This window comes from Carassius carassius, chromosome 27 (assembly GCF_963082965.1).
Source record: "Carassius carassius chromosome 27, fCarCar2.1, whole genome shotgun sequence".
In the NCBI taxonomy this organism is placed as follows: Eukaryota; Metazoa; Chordata; class Actinopteri; order Cypriniformes; family Cyprinidae; genus Carassius; species Carassius carassius.
Window position 1 is genome coordinate 3,288,789 of NC_081781.1, and position 18,275 is coordinate 3,307,063.

An 18,275-nucleotide genomic window follows, 5' to 3' on the forward strand; every position below is an offset into this window, starting at 1 on the left:
GATTATTAAAATTCAATAAGAAGCTACTAAAATCTGTCTGTTTAATGTACATTTTTAGCTTTTTATTGGCTGTTTAATGTGCCCTTTTAGACATTAAATATTTTTTCTCATTCTGTCTAACAATAAAACACTGAGAACAGCATAAAGAGATCCACAATCTACAAATCCACACATAATTATCTGACCTATAACCAAGAGTTTCAAAGAGTAGTTTATACATAAAACATACTGAAAGTCATGAGTGAAAATGTGAGTTTATAAAACAAAAAGCATTAAATATCAGTCAGCTGGCTGGGTTTGAGTTATAGACCTGGATATGGTGATTATAAAAAATGCCACTGAGTAAAAAACTAAACAAAATAAAAAACTTTCTGACTGTATGTAAATTAGAATATTGTCTCAGTGTGATGTTTTCAGGTTAAGCTGTATGAAAAATAAAAATAGAGAATAAAAACTCTTGTCTTCTGTTGATGCTGCCATAGTAAGATATAAAATTATGAATGATATACAAAATTTGTCATGCTCTGTTAAAAGATGTGTATGTCTTTGATCTGATAGAATTTGAGTAGTGTTTTTATCTCCTGGTTGTGTTTGTTTGTGTCCACTTATTATAATAATATTTTCATCATGGTCTGCTTTATACTTTTTATGGGCTTGATATAGCCAACAATAACGTTTTCAATAATTACAGATGTAAATTCATAGTTTACATGGATGCATACATTCTATTAGCATTTTTAAAAAACAGAAAGTGTATAAAAGCATGCAGACCAGATGGTGAATTTTTGATCTGTATCAATGATGGAACATGTGTTAAAAAAAAAAAAAACAAATATTAGAAAATTTGCTGTCTTGTCAATAGAGTTGCTGTCTATTTGTTAGTGCATGTGCTGCAGACTTGTTGAGCTGTAGTGCTCATTTCTCCTTTTTGTGCCTTTTTCATTTAATAAAAAGTGGAAAAAGCCCAAAATAACATAAAATAAAATGTCAATGTCCTTCTCATCTTCAGTCGTCTCAGGATTTGTTTGGTATCTGATGTGGGAGAGAGACTGCAGTTGTCTTTGTGACAGGTTTGTCTTTGCCTTTCATAAAGAAAGTGAGCAGTTCTCCTTTTCCTTTTACATAGATGGGTCCTCTTCTGACAAAACGGAAACCGTACTCCTTCAGGATGTTATAGCAGTCCTCCACCACCTGGGGAGCACCAGCACCAGAAAAACAAAGACGTCTGTATCAGTGCCATTAAGAGATTTTTGAATCATAATATTAGAGCTTTAGGACAGTTCTGTTGCAAAAATTGCATTAGAGGTCTGAAGTTCAATTCAACATTGATTAAAAGATTCATGGGCATCATGACAAATTAAAATGTTCAAACCTGGTCTCCAGGTTTTATTTGATTTATTCTATTTATGTAAATTTAATGTATTTATTAAACATAATTCATAATGTAATTCGTTTATTTTGAATACAAATAAGAAATGTACGTACTGTATATTAATAAAAATTATTTGTATAGTATATAATAAAATATATATCCATCCATCTACTCTCCAAACCACTTATTCTCTATAATGTCATGGATAATAAAAATATAAATGTATATAATTTCTATAAAATTGTATAAATATATATTATTTTAAAAATGAAAATTGCTTTTTACTATATATTTTTATATTGGCTTGGCATATAAATATAATATAAGATAAATAATTATTAAATATCATCTTTCCTTTGTTTTAGTGAGAAATAGCATGGAAAATATTTGTCAAAAAGTTAAATATTTAAAACTTAAAATATTGAATGGGTGAAATATACGAAAAATACTGAGATAATATTGGGAAGTTATTATTATTATTTTTTAAATAAATGTATTCAGCTTATATCACCTGTATGTTACCCATAACCCCAGTGGACTCCATACGACTGGCCACATTTACAGTGTTTCCCCAAATATCGAAATGAGGTTTGCGAGCACCAATCACTCCAGCTAACACACCGCCCTTATTCAGACCTGACAATAAAACACACACAAACAACATGGTCAAAAAACATAAATATAACACATACTCTATTACATTGATATATAAGCAGAAGTAACACAGGTCTGTAGTTCAGGCAGATGTTTGCTGACCTATGCGCAGCATGAAGTTATTGAATGACTGTTTGTTTAGGTTTCCAAGTGTGACTTTCATAGCCAGAGCAAAGTCTGCCAAATCAGCCATAGCCAGAGCAAAGTCTGCCAAATCAGCAAAGTGTTGCCAGCGCTCCAGGATGGACTGATCCTCTAGCTGTATCACAAACACAAAATCAATAACTCAGACTACATTAGTGTAAGTATTACGTGTTATCATGTGTTGTGCAGCTGACCTTGCGCTCGGCGTATCTGTTGGTGTTGCTCTCCGGCGTCACGCCTGATGCAGCCATGTATGTGCTGCCGATGGTCTTGATCTTCGTAATGTGGCGAAACTCTGTGCGGTCCAGAAGCTACTCCGATTAAAATAACACATCATATGATTTTAAAGAGAACCTCTGCTGAACAAATTATGACATAAATGAAGAAATAAAGAACAAAGACAGTTGACACTCACACTGTCAAAGTCAGAGATGATCTCATTCAGGATTCGGAGGCATTCTATTCCTCCATTGTTTATACCCTCCTCCGTGTAAAAGTCAGAGAAGTTGGGAATAGAGGCGAACATCACGCCGATCTCATCATACGACTGACTGTAAAGTTCCTGCAGTAAACAAATTAACTTCAATAATGCACATTTATTAAGGACCGATCTAATTTAAAGATTACTCTTTTAATTCAGATTTTTTTTTTCCAAAAAGCATCTGAACTGTAAGATATAAAATCAAGAAGATTGCGAGAAAATAGTCCGAATTGTGAGATAAAAAGTTGCAATGACCTTTCTTATTTATTATTCCGTGGTGGAAACAAAAAAGTCAGAATTGCAAGATGTTAACACACAATTCTGAGAAAAAAAAAAAAGTCTAAACTGCAAGATGCAAACTTTAAATTCTGGGAAAAAAGTAACAATGAGATGTAAATGCAGAATTCTGAATAATGATGTAAACTTTAAGAGAAAAATGTAAAAATGCAAAATTTACACTTAGAATTCTGAGGAAAAAAGGCAGAATTATGAGATATAAGAAAAGTTATAAACTGATATAAACATGCAATTAAAAAAAAAATCTGAATTACGATATGTAAGCTTAGTATTTAGTGGGCAAAAGTCAAAACTGTGAGACAAACATTTTGCATTCTAAGAAAATTGACAAGATGTAAGCTCAAAATTCCAAGAAAAAAAGTCGGAATTGTGAGATGTACACTGAGAGTTCTGAGAAAAAAGTCAAAATTGCAAAACTTTAACTTAGAATTCTAAGAAAAAAAAAACAGAATTGTGAGATAAAAGAAAAGCTATTGTTCTAAACAGATATAAACTCACAATCCTGAAGTTAAAATTGTTACTCCATGGCAGAAACAAGCTTCCATACTCTACATACCTCATCTCGCATCTTGGTGCCCAGGAAGTGTTTGGCCACGTGTTCAGGAAGCATGTTAGTGACCAGCGCCTCGTTGTACGTTCTCATTTCATACACTTTCTCCTTCTGATCGTGAACCTCAATCTTCCACAGAAACAGTTTACGCGACTGTCTTTCCACCTGAGAGAAAAGAACAAAATTCAAATGAACATATTTGCCAAAAACAGAGTAGAGGAAATAAATGTGAGTTTTTAAAGCTATTGTTGGACATACATGACGTGCGTAGTAGTAGAAACTCATCATCATGATGATAATCATCACAGTCAGCAGATATCTGGTGGGAACCACTGAATAACTAAAGAGTCACAGAAAATAGTTTAACTGGGCAGAAAAGACTCTGTTCTGTATTTAAATTTAAGTCTATTACAAAAATATTAACCAGCACAACTAAAACAAATTAATTTTTCTTGAGCAGCAAATCAGCATATTATCATGTGACACTGAAGACTGAAGTAAATTCAGCTTTGCATCACTGGAATAATTGTAATTGTAAAATATATTCAAATAGAAAATAGTTATTTAAAAATAGAATAATATTTTACATGATTCCTGATTTTATTCTATTTTTGATCAGTTTTTATTCATATCGTCCAAGTACATCTGATGCTTGTCTCACCTGTAGTCCAGGTAGCGAATGAAATCGTAGATATTGTAAATGTACATCCAGCTGTGGATGTTTACGGCACCTGTTGCTATTGTAACCAACAGCATGAGTGCCAGCTTGACCAGATGGCTGAGCTGCACGAGCATGACGGTTGACACGAGCGACAGCACTGAGATGTATCCGTAGTGTTTGGGGTTCTCCGCGCATCCACCGTCTCCCAGAGACTCAAGCGTCACGCCGGACGAGGAGTTCAGCAGCACGAGAGGGGGCTGAACACAGCTCAGCTGAAGAAAAACGACGAGAAATGCAATATAACAGCATTAGAAGTCAGCCTGCATGACATCATACGAACGGAATGATTTACATGGTCAGTAATAATAATTGAAATGTAATGGATCAGTAACGAAAGGTGTGCTGTCTCACCATATCGGCCACCTCAGCCATGGTCAGAACAAATATGGCAGCCATGGCCCATGTGTTACGAGCCCAGCGTGTGCGGTCGATCCACTGCGAGAAAGACACCAGCCTCCGGGGGAAGACCTGATACACACACATCACGAGGTTACACAGACGCTCTCTCTCTCACACACACAGCGTTGCTATTATTAACTAAAACTAAGATTATTAAACGTAGTTTTTGTTAATTGAAAGCTGAAATAAAATAAAATATATATATTAGATAAAAAACTTAAAATTAAATTGATTTGAGTACTACAATGACTAATACTAAAATAAACTGGAATGAAAATAAATTCAAGCTAGCTAAACAGCAATATTTAAAAAACATTAAAATGACAAAAGCACATAGCAAAAATCACCAAAACTTAAATTAAAATTAAATATGCAAATATAAAAAGAACGGCTAATTCAAAATATTAATAAATACTTTAATTATATATAATTAAAATAACATAAAATACTAAATATATAAGATAAACTATGAATTACGCTAAGTAATGAATATAATATTTATTAAAATAAATAAAATACTAAAATAACATTGCTCTCTAATATCAATATGAGATTTAATTATGTGAATCAGATGAGAAACTTTCTAGATCAAAATTGGTCAACACTTAACCCCAAAATAAAAAGAAGTATACTTTACATTTAAATATAAATAATTTATATTTAATATAATAATATATTGTTAAATGAAGTGTGTTTTTAGAATATTAATTAACAAACCACATTACTGTGAAGAAAAAATACAAATTTTGGAAATGTAAAAATGACTGAAATTGTACATTTGTATAAATGCTGTGATTTTGGACTCACTTGAGGAAAGATGGCCGCTAGTGAACACAGAGTCAGAATCAGCAGTAACAGCTCACCAACAGCTAGAGTCACATAATTCACAATCAGCCTGGCAGAAATCAAGCATACATATGACAACATTACACAAGAGAAGTGTTAGTATCACCACTCATAATATCATACAGCAATCCATTTATTATGTTGTATTACAGTTTTTCTCAGTCACTTTGGTGCATTTCTCAAATCAGAAATGAAATTCTCAAAACTACTTGTACAACCTCCACATCATCTAGTCACTTATACACATCATAAAACCAGTTCCTCATTCTTTTGAACAAGTTGCGATTGATTTTGTACATTCATGCAATTGATAGCACACATTTATCTGCGGTTTCCTACATTATCAGTTGTTAATGTCATGTTGCTCAAAATTTATTAAATAGTTTTCTGTGCAATAGTCTTACCCCTCAAAACATCTAGTCTTTAGTTCATCATATAAGTCATTAAATGCAAAAGGGTTAATCTAGTTGTCATAAACTGCCAATCACACTTTTTATTTATATTTTTACACATTACAGTTTTTCTCAGTTGCTTTGGTACATTTCTCGAATCATCCTTGAGATTTGCAAAACAGTAAGTGCATTTCTCAGAACAACTCGTACAAATAGCAAAACACCATGGATTACCTGCAAAAGCCAGTCTCCTGCTCAAAATCCTTAGTTCATCTCTCAAAAATAAATATCTGTGTCAATGAACATGTCAGTGCCATCAGAATGACAAGTCCTTGTGTCATAGTTTATGGATAAGACAGTCAAATTGCTTAGTCATGTTGTCAGTATAACTGATGTATGTTCTGATGTAAACTATTGTATTGAACAGTATGCCATATGCTTATGTTTGCCATATAAAGTATCCATTTCAAAAGTATACATTTACACATAACTGTATGTGGGATATTGATTGAAAGAGACTGGATAGAATTCCCAGTTACACTTTTACTAGTGGTCTGACCAAAAAAATAATAATAATACTGTAAATAAAAAAATAAATCCTTTACAATGTTTTTGTGATATAGAAAAGGAAAAGGAAATATGGGCACAAAAATGAAAATAAGTCAGAATGTGTAACTCTTGTGATGTCCTCTGCCTATACAGTATAAGCTTTCCAACTGAAGATTCATGATATGAACCTTTGAGCTATTTCAGAGAAATGGTTTATCATTGGTTTATCATCTACATTCTCTTCATTAGTAAAGATTCACTTGCACAATTCATGCCAAATTGACAAAAAGTCTAATAATAATGTGTAAAAATAAAAATAAAAAGCGTGCTTGGCAGTTTATGGCAACTAGATTAACCATTTTGCATTTAATGACTTATACAATGAACTGACTATTGCACAGAAAACTAAATAATACATTTTGAGCAACATGACATTAGCAACTGATAATGTAGGAAACCGCAGATAAATGTGCGTAATCAATTGCATGAATGTACAAAAGCAATCACAACTTGTTCAAAAGAATGAAGAACTGGTTTTATGATGTGTATAAATGACTAGATGATGTGGAGGTTGTACAAGTAGTTTTGAGAATTTCATTTCTGTTTTGAAAAATGCACCAAAGTGACTGAGAAAAACTGTATTATTAGACTTTTGGTCAATTTGGCATGAATTGTGCAAGTGAATCTTTACTAATGAGGAGAATGTAGATGATAAACCAATGATAAACCATTTCTCTGAAGTAGCTCAAAGTTCATCTCATGAATCTTCAGTTAGAAAGCTTATACTGTATAGACAGAGGACAACACAAGAGTTACACATTCTGACAATTGACTTATTTTCATCTTTGTGGCCATATTTCTTTTTCGTTTTCTATATCACAATGACATTGTAAAGGTTTTTTTTATTGTTATTTTTTGGGTCAGACCACTAGTACTGTAAAAGTGTAACTGGGAATTATATTCAGCCCTTTCAATCAATATCCCACATACAGTAAAGTGTAAATCTATATGTTTGAAATGGGTATATGGATATATACTGTAAGCATATGGCATACTGTTCAGTACAGTAACTGTCATCCAAGCCAGTTGCCATAGTTTACATCAGAGCATCCCTCCAGAGTACACTGTTATACTGACAACATGACTAAGCAATTTGACTGTCTTATCCGTAAACTATGACACAAGACTTGTCATTCTGATGGCACTGACATGTTCATTGACACAGATATCTATTTTTGAGAAATGAACTAAAGATTTTGAGCAAGATACTGGCTTTTGCAGGTAATCCATTGTGTTTTGCTATTTGTACGAGTTGTTCTGAGAAATGCACTTACTGTTTTGCAAATCTCAAGGATGATTCGAGAAATGTACCAAAGCAACTGAGAAAAACTGTTTTAGTGATGAGTTATTTATGATCTTCACTCACTGTGGGTCTATGAGCATTTCCATGACTGAGGTGAAGATCAGAACGACACAACAACAGCTGAAAGCAACGCCCGTCCGTCTCTCCTTCTCTGCTGAGTAACGAGACTCTAGATCAGAGTCCTCAAACCTCAGAGACAGAACCGACGTCTTCCTCTCCTCCAGACTGAGAGAGAGACGGTGATGTGAGACAGGGCAAAAAGAAACCACTGGGATTGAAGTAAGAATAAATGGTGATTACGTCTCCTCTGTCTCTCTCTCCAGCAGAGCTTTATTCAGCAGCTGGTTTAGATGATCGCCCTCCATCCCTTCATTAGTCGTATTGGCCAAATGCAACTGCTGAGAAACCACACACAGGTCAAAGGTTCGAGACTGATAGACAGACAGACAGATGAATAGACAGAACGATATACAGACAGATGACAACAACAGACAGACAGACAGACAGACAGAGATAGATAGACAGACAGACAGACAGACAGACAGACAATAGATAGATAGATAGATAGATAGATAGATAGATAGATAGATAGATAGATAGACAGACAGACAGACAGACAGACAGACAGACAGACAGAGATAGATAGACAGACAGACAGACAGACAATAGATAGATAGATAGATAGATAGATAGATAGATAGATAGATAGATAGATAGATAGATAGATAGATAGATAGACAGACAGACAGACAGACAGACAGACAGACAGACAGACAATAGATAGATAGATAGATAGATAGATAGATAGATAGATAGATAGATAGATAGACAGACAGACAGACAGACAGACAGACAGACAGACAGACAGATAGATAGATAGATAGATAGATAGATAGATAGATAGATAGATAGATAGATAGATAGATAGATAGATAGATAGATAGATAGAAAGATAGATAGATAGATAGATAGATAGATAGATAGATAGATAGATAGATAGATAGATAGATAGATAGATAGATAGATTTCACCTGTGTTTCTGACTCCTCAGGTATGTTCTTTACTGACGTGTAGCTGCCGCTAGGTTTCGAGGTGTTGATCACCTGAAGAAAGTTTCAGATCAGTTATGAATGAGAACAGCAGATCAGAGAATAAGAAAGAGGATCATGATACGCACTGTGCCGTTGGTCACTCCGTTTGTTTTGGGAGTGTCTTTGGACACAAGCACCAGATACGTTTCGATGCCTTTCTCCAGAAGGTACTCGCAGCGCTCTCCTCCATTGCCCTCCTCCAGCTCAAACTCATCGTGCAAACAGTCCTTTGTGTTCTGAGAGATGTGCACACGCCTGCAGACAAGCAGAGAGAGAGAGAGAGTCAGCTGCACTGCAATTCACAAAGAAGAAACCAATGATTTAAATACAGATTGTAGTTCATCTCACCCCGGGATGCCTCCTGACTCCATCTTGTTTGCCACAGTAACATCAGTGGACCAGACATCAAATTGCCAGCGCCTCTGTCCCAGGACTCCACCCAGTACAGTACCCGTGTGCACACCTACACGCATGTCCACATCTGTCTGAGTTTTTTCACGCACATATCTGAGTACAAGTGAGAAACATATGAGCCAATAGGAATGTCTGCTTTATAGTTGTTCAGTTATTTAACTTAATTATAATATCTATATTCACATTTTGTAAAAAATACTAACAATTTGAATTACATATTTTTAATTACAAATCTGTATATATTATTTTATTTTCATTTTATATAAATGTACATATATATATATATATATATATATATATATATATATATATATATATATATATATATAAACTGTGAAAATTAAAACATAAAAACACATATACACAAAAAAAGTATATTGTATTTATTATATTGTAATTGCATATTTTATATATGTAATTGTATCTTGTATAACATGCAAATGCAATAGTATAAAAATTGTAATTGTGGTTGGAAGTAGGGTGGTTCCAACAGGGGTGAAAAAATATAAAAAATAATAAATGACATTTATTAAGTGTAACAATACAAACAGGTTTTCTGGGTAGGTTTAGGGTTAGGGGATAGAAAATATTGTTTGGTCAGTATAAAAGTAATTAAAGTCTATGGAAAGTCCCCACAATTCACAAAAACTTAACGTGTGTGTGTGTGCGAATAAAATTCATTTTCACAATTATATATATAATTCCCACGAAGCATGAAGAACAGAGGCTGCAGCAGAGAGCTCAAAATCTACTTTTATATCTACACTTTTATATCTAATTTTTAGTTGTGAAAGTGCAGCATTAAACTGATTAAGTGCCCTATTATAATTCATAGTTCAACAAATTCATCATCATAGTGTTTCTGCACATAAAGCTTCTTCCAGTCCCCATTCATTGTAGACCAAGCCCATCCCACTTTGATAAGTTTAGATAAAGCTTCTCACAGATGGTATGAATGAAAGATAAAACCCCTCCCATATGTCTTTTAGATAAAGCCCCACCCAGTGGGCGTGTACTTACGAGATGGCCTCCACCATAGACAGGCCCATCATAATGGAGCAGACCGCATGATCTTCACGGTAATCTGGCAAACCGCAGATACAGTAATAACAGTCTCCCAGAATCTTGATCCTCAGCTGGTGGTGTTGCTGTTAAAACACCATGAGAGTGGAATTTAGTGTTTTTTGTAGCCTTTGTACTGTTTATTTTATGCACAAATCCCCTATAACATATGAATTTGTACTATTTGTAGCCTTTCCTTTACAAGGTGGATGTACATAAATATGTAAAAAATGTGTGTTGGCTATTTTTACTCACTGCTGCTAGTTTATCAAAGCGAGCAAAGAGTTCGTTGAGTAGTTTGACGAGTTCTTTTGGAGTCACGACAGAAGACAGCTGTGTAAAACCTACAATGTCTGCAAAAAGGATACTGAGGAGAGAGTGGAGATGTTAGATCAATACTTCAGTGTGTTCAAAGAGTTTGAACAGCCTTGTTCTAAGTCAACATGAAATTAATGAATGAATCTGTAATGTGTAGTACTGGTATATGAAACATGATATTTAGAAATAAAAAAAGAGTTTAGGATTATCATAAGACACTCACTTTTTGTGATCTACTGGTGCAATGATGTAAATACAGGAAGGTTACATTCAGAAAAATGTATTTATGTATTTGATTTGCATATAAAATACATAACCCCAATTTTAACACAATCACACTAATACATTTAATGTGAAGCATATTTGTCAATCATACATTAATTAAACAGGTAAGAAAAAGGTAAGATTTCTACACTCAAAAAAATCATGGCAGTTTATAAAATACTTTGCGTATGTTTTATTATATTTAATAAAAATGCATTCATACAAATAGCTTAGAATTAGCATAAATCTTTTTATTGTGAAAACAATTGAATTTATTCAGTTAAAAATTATGACTAGCTGTGGAACAATCAAATATTGAACGAGTTAATTCAATTAACCCACCTCCCATTTTTTTATATAGATGTAAAAAGTGCACTTTTCAAACTTAAATTGTTATAATTCATGGATGCTTAGGAATACAGACCTAAGGTTAGACTCTATTTAAGAAGACAATCTGCAGATTATTGCAGGAATCATTTCAAAATATTAAAGTATCAAAAAAAAAGAACTTTAAATTTACTGTTAAGAAATTGCACTATACCATTTTTTTTTATTTTATATATAATAAATTGTTCTAAATATTTTTGAATCCAAAGTTGCTATAAAATGAAAGCCTCATGTCTAAATAAGTTATGTTCCAAATTTGAAGTTGATTTTAAAATTTTTTATTTAGGGTGTTATACCACAAACAGCCACTGGGTGCCATCAAAACTCCACTGAATTCTTTATGCATTTTTCTGTCAAAAATGTCTAAATATCTCTGTCATTATTATCTACCATAAAATAACCACCAAATATGGAATCTTGACACTCAGACCTTTCCAACAACATGTATTTTGTCAAGATTATAAAAAGTTTTGTATTATATTAAAGTACCTTTCCATGGTAATGCAATGTCTGATTTCAAAATGGTTTTCACAGGATGAATTTTGAGGCTTTAAGTTTTCAAATAATATGAAAGTTATGAGTATTACTAAGATATGTAATAGAGAAAAAATACAACGAAAAAAGAGAGCCAACAGCTGGTTGCCAAATGTACAGGTATATATTGAATGAGTAAATGTACAAATCTGAGTGAATCTTTTGGTGAACAGACTCAAAAGAATCACTGGTGAATCAAAATCAAGAAGCACTTAATAATAAATGAAGACAGGATAGCCATGAGTGGAGGACAGTTAGATTGAGTGCATTACCTGACGTTTTCGTGGCGGTACATATACATGGTGTTGAACTGCTGAGCATCTGATTTCTGATTGGCTCCTTTCTTCATTCCCTGAAGCATCTCATCTGCTATGTGCTTCGGCAAGATGGACAACAGCAATTCCTCCTATACATGCACAAAAAACATATAGTATATCAAAATATGTATCTACATGGTTGTGATTATGCACATTTTATCAATAATATAACAAATAAAGAATTGCAATGGCTTACGAATATTCATCAGGGCTAGATTCAAATGTATATTTCTAATTTAGTGGAGCTTCAACAGGTGTATCTAAAGTCTGAAATATTGTCCTGGCTCTAGTTCACAAGCAGAAGAGTGATGTGGGATTTCGGGAGTTTGATCGCAGAGCGCATTTGTCTCTTGATGCCGTTGCCATAGTGAGTTAAACCTGTCATCCCTGCTCTGATTGGCTGGATGCACTCAACTCCCAGAAGCCCCCACTGCTCCTATGGCATTCTGGGATTAATATGGTCTCTGGAGACCAGGTGACAACATGAGAAAGAAAGGGATGCTGACAGAAACTGCTGTACAGATAGATTGGTGTTAGCAAGTAAGGATTCCATTAACACTTAATAGCAAGTCTGCTAAATGCATAAATGTGAACTTCCCAGGGAACACACGTTAGGAGAAAGTTGTTAGCCTGAATGCAATGTAAGTCGCTTTGGATAAAAGAGTCTGCTAAATGCATAAATAAATAAATAAAAATAACTTTAAAGGTGATTTTTTCAGTATTTCGATTTTTTTGCACCCTCAGATTCCAGATTTTCAAATAGTTGTATCTCAGCTAAATATTGTCCTATCATAACAAACCATGCATCAACGGAAGGATTAATTATTCAGCTTTCAGAAGATGTATAAATCTCAATTTTTGTTGACAAGTAGCAGATAGTGGGGCTGCTTTGAAAAACTGTTTCAGAATGGTTAAAGGGTTAATTCACCCAAATAGCAAAATTATGTCATTAATAACTTACCCTCATGTTGTTCCAAACCCGTAAGACCTCCGTTTATCTTGGGAACACAGTTTAAGATATTTTAATTAAGTTATTAAGTAGTAATTTATTAATAGTAAGTTATTAATGACATAATTATGCTATTTGGGTGAACTAACCCTTGCAATTATAATTATAATAATTATAATTGCAATTGTTTGCAATTTTAAAAAGTTTTTAGATTTGTGACGCTATTACAACACTTACACATACACAAACATCACAAAATCCTTTGAAGCATACATCTTGCTATAATGCAGTCAAAGTTCACCAAAACTAACTTAAAATACTTTAACATTAATTCTAATAAAATATAAAAAAATATTAGTTTTAAAAAGCATTATTACTCTTTTTTAGTTTGTTTAATATGTACTAAAATAATAAAACAACAAAAACCAAACATAAATATATTATTTAATATATGTATAGTCTTATGCAGTTATTAAAAAACACTTTAATAAATATATACATTGCTATGCAGCTGTTAAAAAAAGTATGAATTTATAAGTCTTTATGCAGCTCTTAAAATAATTAATAAATGTCTTCATGTAGCTCTTAAATTAATTCATAAATACGTAAGTCTTCAATCATGCATTTGTTAAATAATTTAAGTGTTAATGTATCTGTTAAATAATTATTTTTAAAATATGTCTTCATGCAGCGGTTAAATAATTTGATAAAAATAAGTATTTATGAAGCTATTAAAAATAACTGAATGAACATTTGTACAAAATAATATTAAATTACTTATTTAAGAGCTCTGTAAAGACTTACAGCTGCGTAAAGACTTTTATATTATTTATTAAATGATTTAATATCTGCATAAGGACTTCTATAATTATTAAATCAGTAGTCTTTATGCTCTTAAATAAGTCATTCAATAAGCATTTGTGCATGATATAATATATTATATACGTCTTTGTGCAGACCTCAAATTATTGTTTAGCAAATATATCAGTCTTTATGCAAATCAATGTTACTTTTTGTCAATGTAACTAATGTCTGTATTGCACTTTAGTGATATATGTTTATATATAAAACAGATCATAAAACTAGGTTTAGTATGTACTGTGTGACCAACATAAAATAATGTGTGGTGGCAAATTTGGGCTCTTGGGTCTTTAGTGTTGCTGCTGTCACAATAACAGTAGCCTGGGGATTGACTTCATTACTGCAATAAGAGTGACAACAGAACACCTGCTCTCTCTCTCTGTGTGTGTGTGTGTGTGTGTGTGTGTGTGTACAGTGTGTCCTTGTCTCCAGTTCTGCTCAGATGTGCCAATAACAGGTAACAGGACACAAGGGCCTCAGAGCAGAGCTCCACCACTGAGCCCAATTAGAGCATCTCAGTGCGTTCATTACTCACACACTTCACATGGCACAAAATCCCTACAAAAAGCATCCGGTGCACTTAAAAACCTTTTTCATTCAAAAGAAAATTTGTATTTGGGAATGCATTTGTGCATGTACCTGTTGTTGACTCTGTTCCTTCAGCGTAAGATTGACTTCCAGAGATTGTTTGGCCTCGAGGAACGCTGTGCGGTATACACGGTCGGCCATGAAATATGACATCATGCCCACAAACATGGCAGCAAAATACAGCATCAGATTCGCCACCAGCTATGGGGAACAACACACTCACGTCACTTTTGTTAGAATACACACACTCCAGCCGCACAGAACATGGTCTTATTTACATGGAAAATAGAATGAGTGATGTTTTTGAGTCGTGATTGAGTCTGACCCATGACATCAGTGTGAAATCATCCTATCAGATCCTTCCATGAGCTCAATGTTAATAACCCTCTGCTGTCATGCATTACAGTTTTGGAGACTATCCCTAAAAAATACAGTATAATAATGTGAAATATTATTACAATTAAACATTTTTTGTAATTTAATGTAATTTATTCCTGTGATCAAAGCTGAATTTTCAGCATCATTACTCCAGTCTTCAGTGTCACATGATCCTTCAGAAATCATACTAATATGCTGATTTACTGCTCAAAAAACAATTCTTACTACTGTTGAAAACAGTTTTACTGTTTACTACAGTCAAACTATTGTTTAAGAATTATTGGGGCAGTTGTGGCCTTATGGTTAGAGAGTCTTATAACCCATAGGTTGTGGGTTCGAGTTTCTGTACTGACAGTCTGGTGGGGAGACAATCCCTGCTCCGGGTGTGTGTTCACGGGTTGTGTGTGTGTACTTGGATGGGTGAAATGCAAAGCACAAATTCTGAGTCATATCCTTTCCTTTCCTATTTGAGCATATATCTGAAATATCATTTTTTTGTACCATTATAAATGACTGTACTGTCACTTTTGATGATTTTTTGATGAGTCCTTGCTCAATAAAACTATTCATTTCTTTAAAATAAAAATAAAAAAACTTTCTGACCTGTAGTGCATCTGTAAATTATATATAAAAAAAATCGAATTTAATACGAAATTGAAAATAAAATATTATATGATAATATAATGTAAAATTATATTGTTTAAATATTATATAAAATAGCTACTATCATTGAATAGAACTATTTAATGTACTTGTCTATACTCTCATTTTTTTATTAATTTAATGCATCCCTGCTAAAAAAGTATTAATTTCTTTAAATAAAAACAAAAACCCTGACCAGTAGTGCATAAATAAATTAGAAAGATATCTACAAATTTTACTATAAAATTTAAGTAAAAAATTATATACAAATACAATTAAAAATAAAACACATTCATAAAATATTAAATAAAATACTATTAAAGATATTATAATTAACTCCATTTAAGTATGGTTTTCAGAAATTAAGCTATGGAAAGTCCCCACAATTCACAGAAACACTGTGTGTGTGTTACCTGTCTGATCAGCACTGTTAACTGCAGTTTGTCTTGGTGTCTTTGCGCTACGGTGAATCCCAGCAGTAGCGTGTGCGCGCAGCACGAGAGCGCGCTCAGGAGCGCGATGGTCGCGAGCGGCAGCGGGAGCGTGAGGAAGAAGGAGAAGAGGAAGAATGTCTGCCATCCAACGGTGTCACCGGCCGCGTAAAATCCCGCGAAGTTCAAACTGAAGTAACATAGCACATGGATCGTGATGAGCAGCCAGAGCGCGTACGGCACAAGGACACGGGACACGGAATCCGGCAGCAAACGGAACCGACACAAAATATAGAGCAGAATATCCGACGCGAGCCCACCTGCCGCCACCGCGAGCGTCTTCAGTTTATCATCAGAGTAAACCACCGCGCACATGATGACGACATAACCGTTAAAGAGTGCCGCGAACACGATCAGCACCAGTAACGTCTCCTGCCGCTGCCGCAGAAAATACGTCTGATAAACTTTCTCCAGAGACTCCGGTGCAAACTTAAGACGCATGAAACGCGGCAGAGAGCGCGAGCCGCCACGCACCGCCTTTATCTCGCTCACGCCTCCGCCAGTGTGCGGCTCTGTCACGGTAACCGGCCCGTCCTGAGTCCCGTTCACCGACATACTGAAGCTCTAGTAAAGTTTGACGTGTAATACTGCCGTCTGTAGAAGATCCGTCACGGTTGTCCGAGTTTATTCCGCTCGGGTTTGAGTAGAAACGCACCGGAGAGATTCAGTCTGTCATTCCTTAACGATCCCAGGCTCCTTTTCCATGACGAACACATCCCGAACTGCTCTTCCACATCCTAAAAATGCAACAATAACAGAACAGAAACTAATTAAAGCTCTAGTTTCCTTATTTATTTAATATTTTGTTAAAATTAGAAGATATCAAAACTAGTGCTGTCAAACTATTCATCGCATCCAGTCGCTTATAATATGTAGGCTGTATGTGTAAACTGTACAGGCTTATTAATTATGTAGGCTAAGCCTATATTTAAATACACACACATACGGTATATATTTTAAAACATTGTTTTTTTAATCAACACTTGAATATAAGTAGGTTAAATAAAAAATGAATAATTTTGAGCAAAAAGTTGAGAAAATCGCATTTTATCAAAAACTATCTGTATAATATTCAGTATGATTATCAAAGCATAAATCCAGGGAATCACTTCCATCAGTACCGCATAATTGTTTTATATGCATCTGTTTACATAAGAAATCGCTAATTTCTCTGTCCTGTTCATGTTTGTTTTTGTTCAGGAGGTTTTGTACTCGTTCAGAAGATGTGTAATAGCGCCCCCGAGTGTATAACAGTAAAACATCAAAAAGCCGTAAAACCTCGTCATGGGTAATGTGTGTGTGTGTATGTATGTATGTGTGTATTTATACAAACATAACACATATACACAGTACACACTTATATATTACGTAAACAAAAACATTTATTTTTGATGTGATTAATCACGAATAATCTTTGACAGCACTAAACGTCATACATACATTACATAATGCCTACTGTCAGCAGTCATCTTGAGCAAGCCTACTATAGCTAACACTAAAAAATGATAATGTAAAATAAAATTTATTTGATTAAGTTTATTAATCGATGTGCATATTTTCAAAAACGATTGCCTTCAAAAAGTTCACAAAAAAATAGCATTCGCCTAAACAGGTAACCATAGAAATACAATAGAATGCTGGTTTATGGATTTGTTTTATTTATTGCCTGGTACATTGACCAAATATATATATAGGCTAGGCCAGTGGTTTTCAAAGTGGGGACCGCCATGTGGCGCCGGGGGGCCGCAGCAAGTTGGAAGAAAAAAGCAAAAAAAAAAATTTTTGATATACATATTTTACAAATATTAAAAATATATATTTTTATTATTATTATGAGTATTGTTATGAAATAGCATTCTAATAATTTGTCGATATCTGAACATTAAACTTTTAATGCTAATCTTTCTGATTGGCTGGTACACGTAATCTGTCAGTGTAGCCTTGATAACAACCACCAGTGCTCAGCTATTCAGCTATTTCTTTAGTTAGCTGGCTACCTCTGTCAAACCTCTATCAAAATGGATAGATTTTTAAAAAGGAAAAAACCTGACGAGCCAGCAATCGAAACCTCAGATAAAAAAATAGAAAATTGACGCTGTACCACTCTCTGATAACACTGTGAGCAGACGTATTGGAGACATGGCTGAGGATGTGTCTGCTCAACTGTTGGACCAGATGAGAGCTAGCGAATATTTTGCGCTGCAGCTAGAT

The 18,275-nt window shown here is 34.0% G+C and overlaps 1 protein-coding gene across 1 annotated transcript; it reads right to left on the reverse strand.

Moving 5' to 3' along the window:
* Positions 1-875: 875 nt before the first annotated feature.
* LOC132107202 (adenylate cyclase type 3-like) lies at positions 876-16,915 on the reverse strand. Its single transcript, XM_059513440.1, has 20 exons — positions 15,987-16,915; positions 14,605-14,754; positions 12,111-12,244; positions 10,591-10,702; positions 10,294-10,421; positions 9,208-9,366; positions 8,946-9,114; positions 8,800-8,871; positions 8,069-8,166; positions 7,832-7,993; positions 5,426-5,513; positions 4,571-4,687; positions 4,160-4,431; positions 3,757-3,838; positions 3,505-3,663; positions 2,586-2,732; positions 2,365-2,481; positions 2,129-2,285; positions 1,884-2,008; positions 876-1,191 (listed from the first exon to the last, which is right to left on the reverse strand). The coding sequence occupies exons 1-20, from the start codon at positions 16,617-16,619 to the stop codon at positions 1,015-1,017; spliced, it is 3,258 nt and encodes a 1,085-aa protein (XP_059369423.1). The 5' UTR covers positions 16,620-16,915; the 3' UTR covers positions 876-1,014.
* Between the last annotated feature and the right edge of the window lie 1,360 nt (positions 16,916-18,275).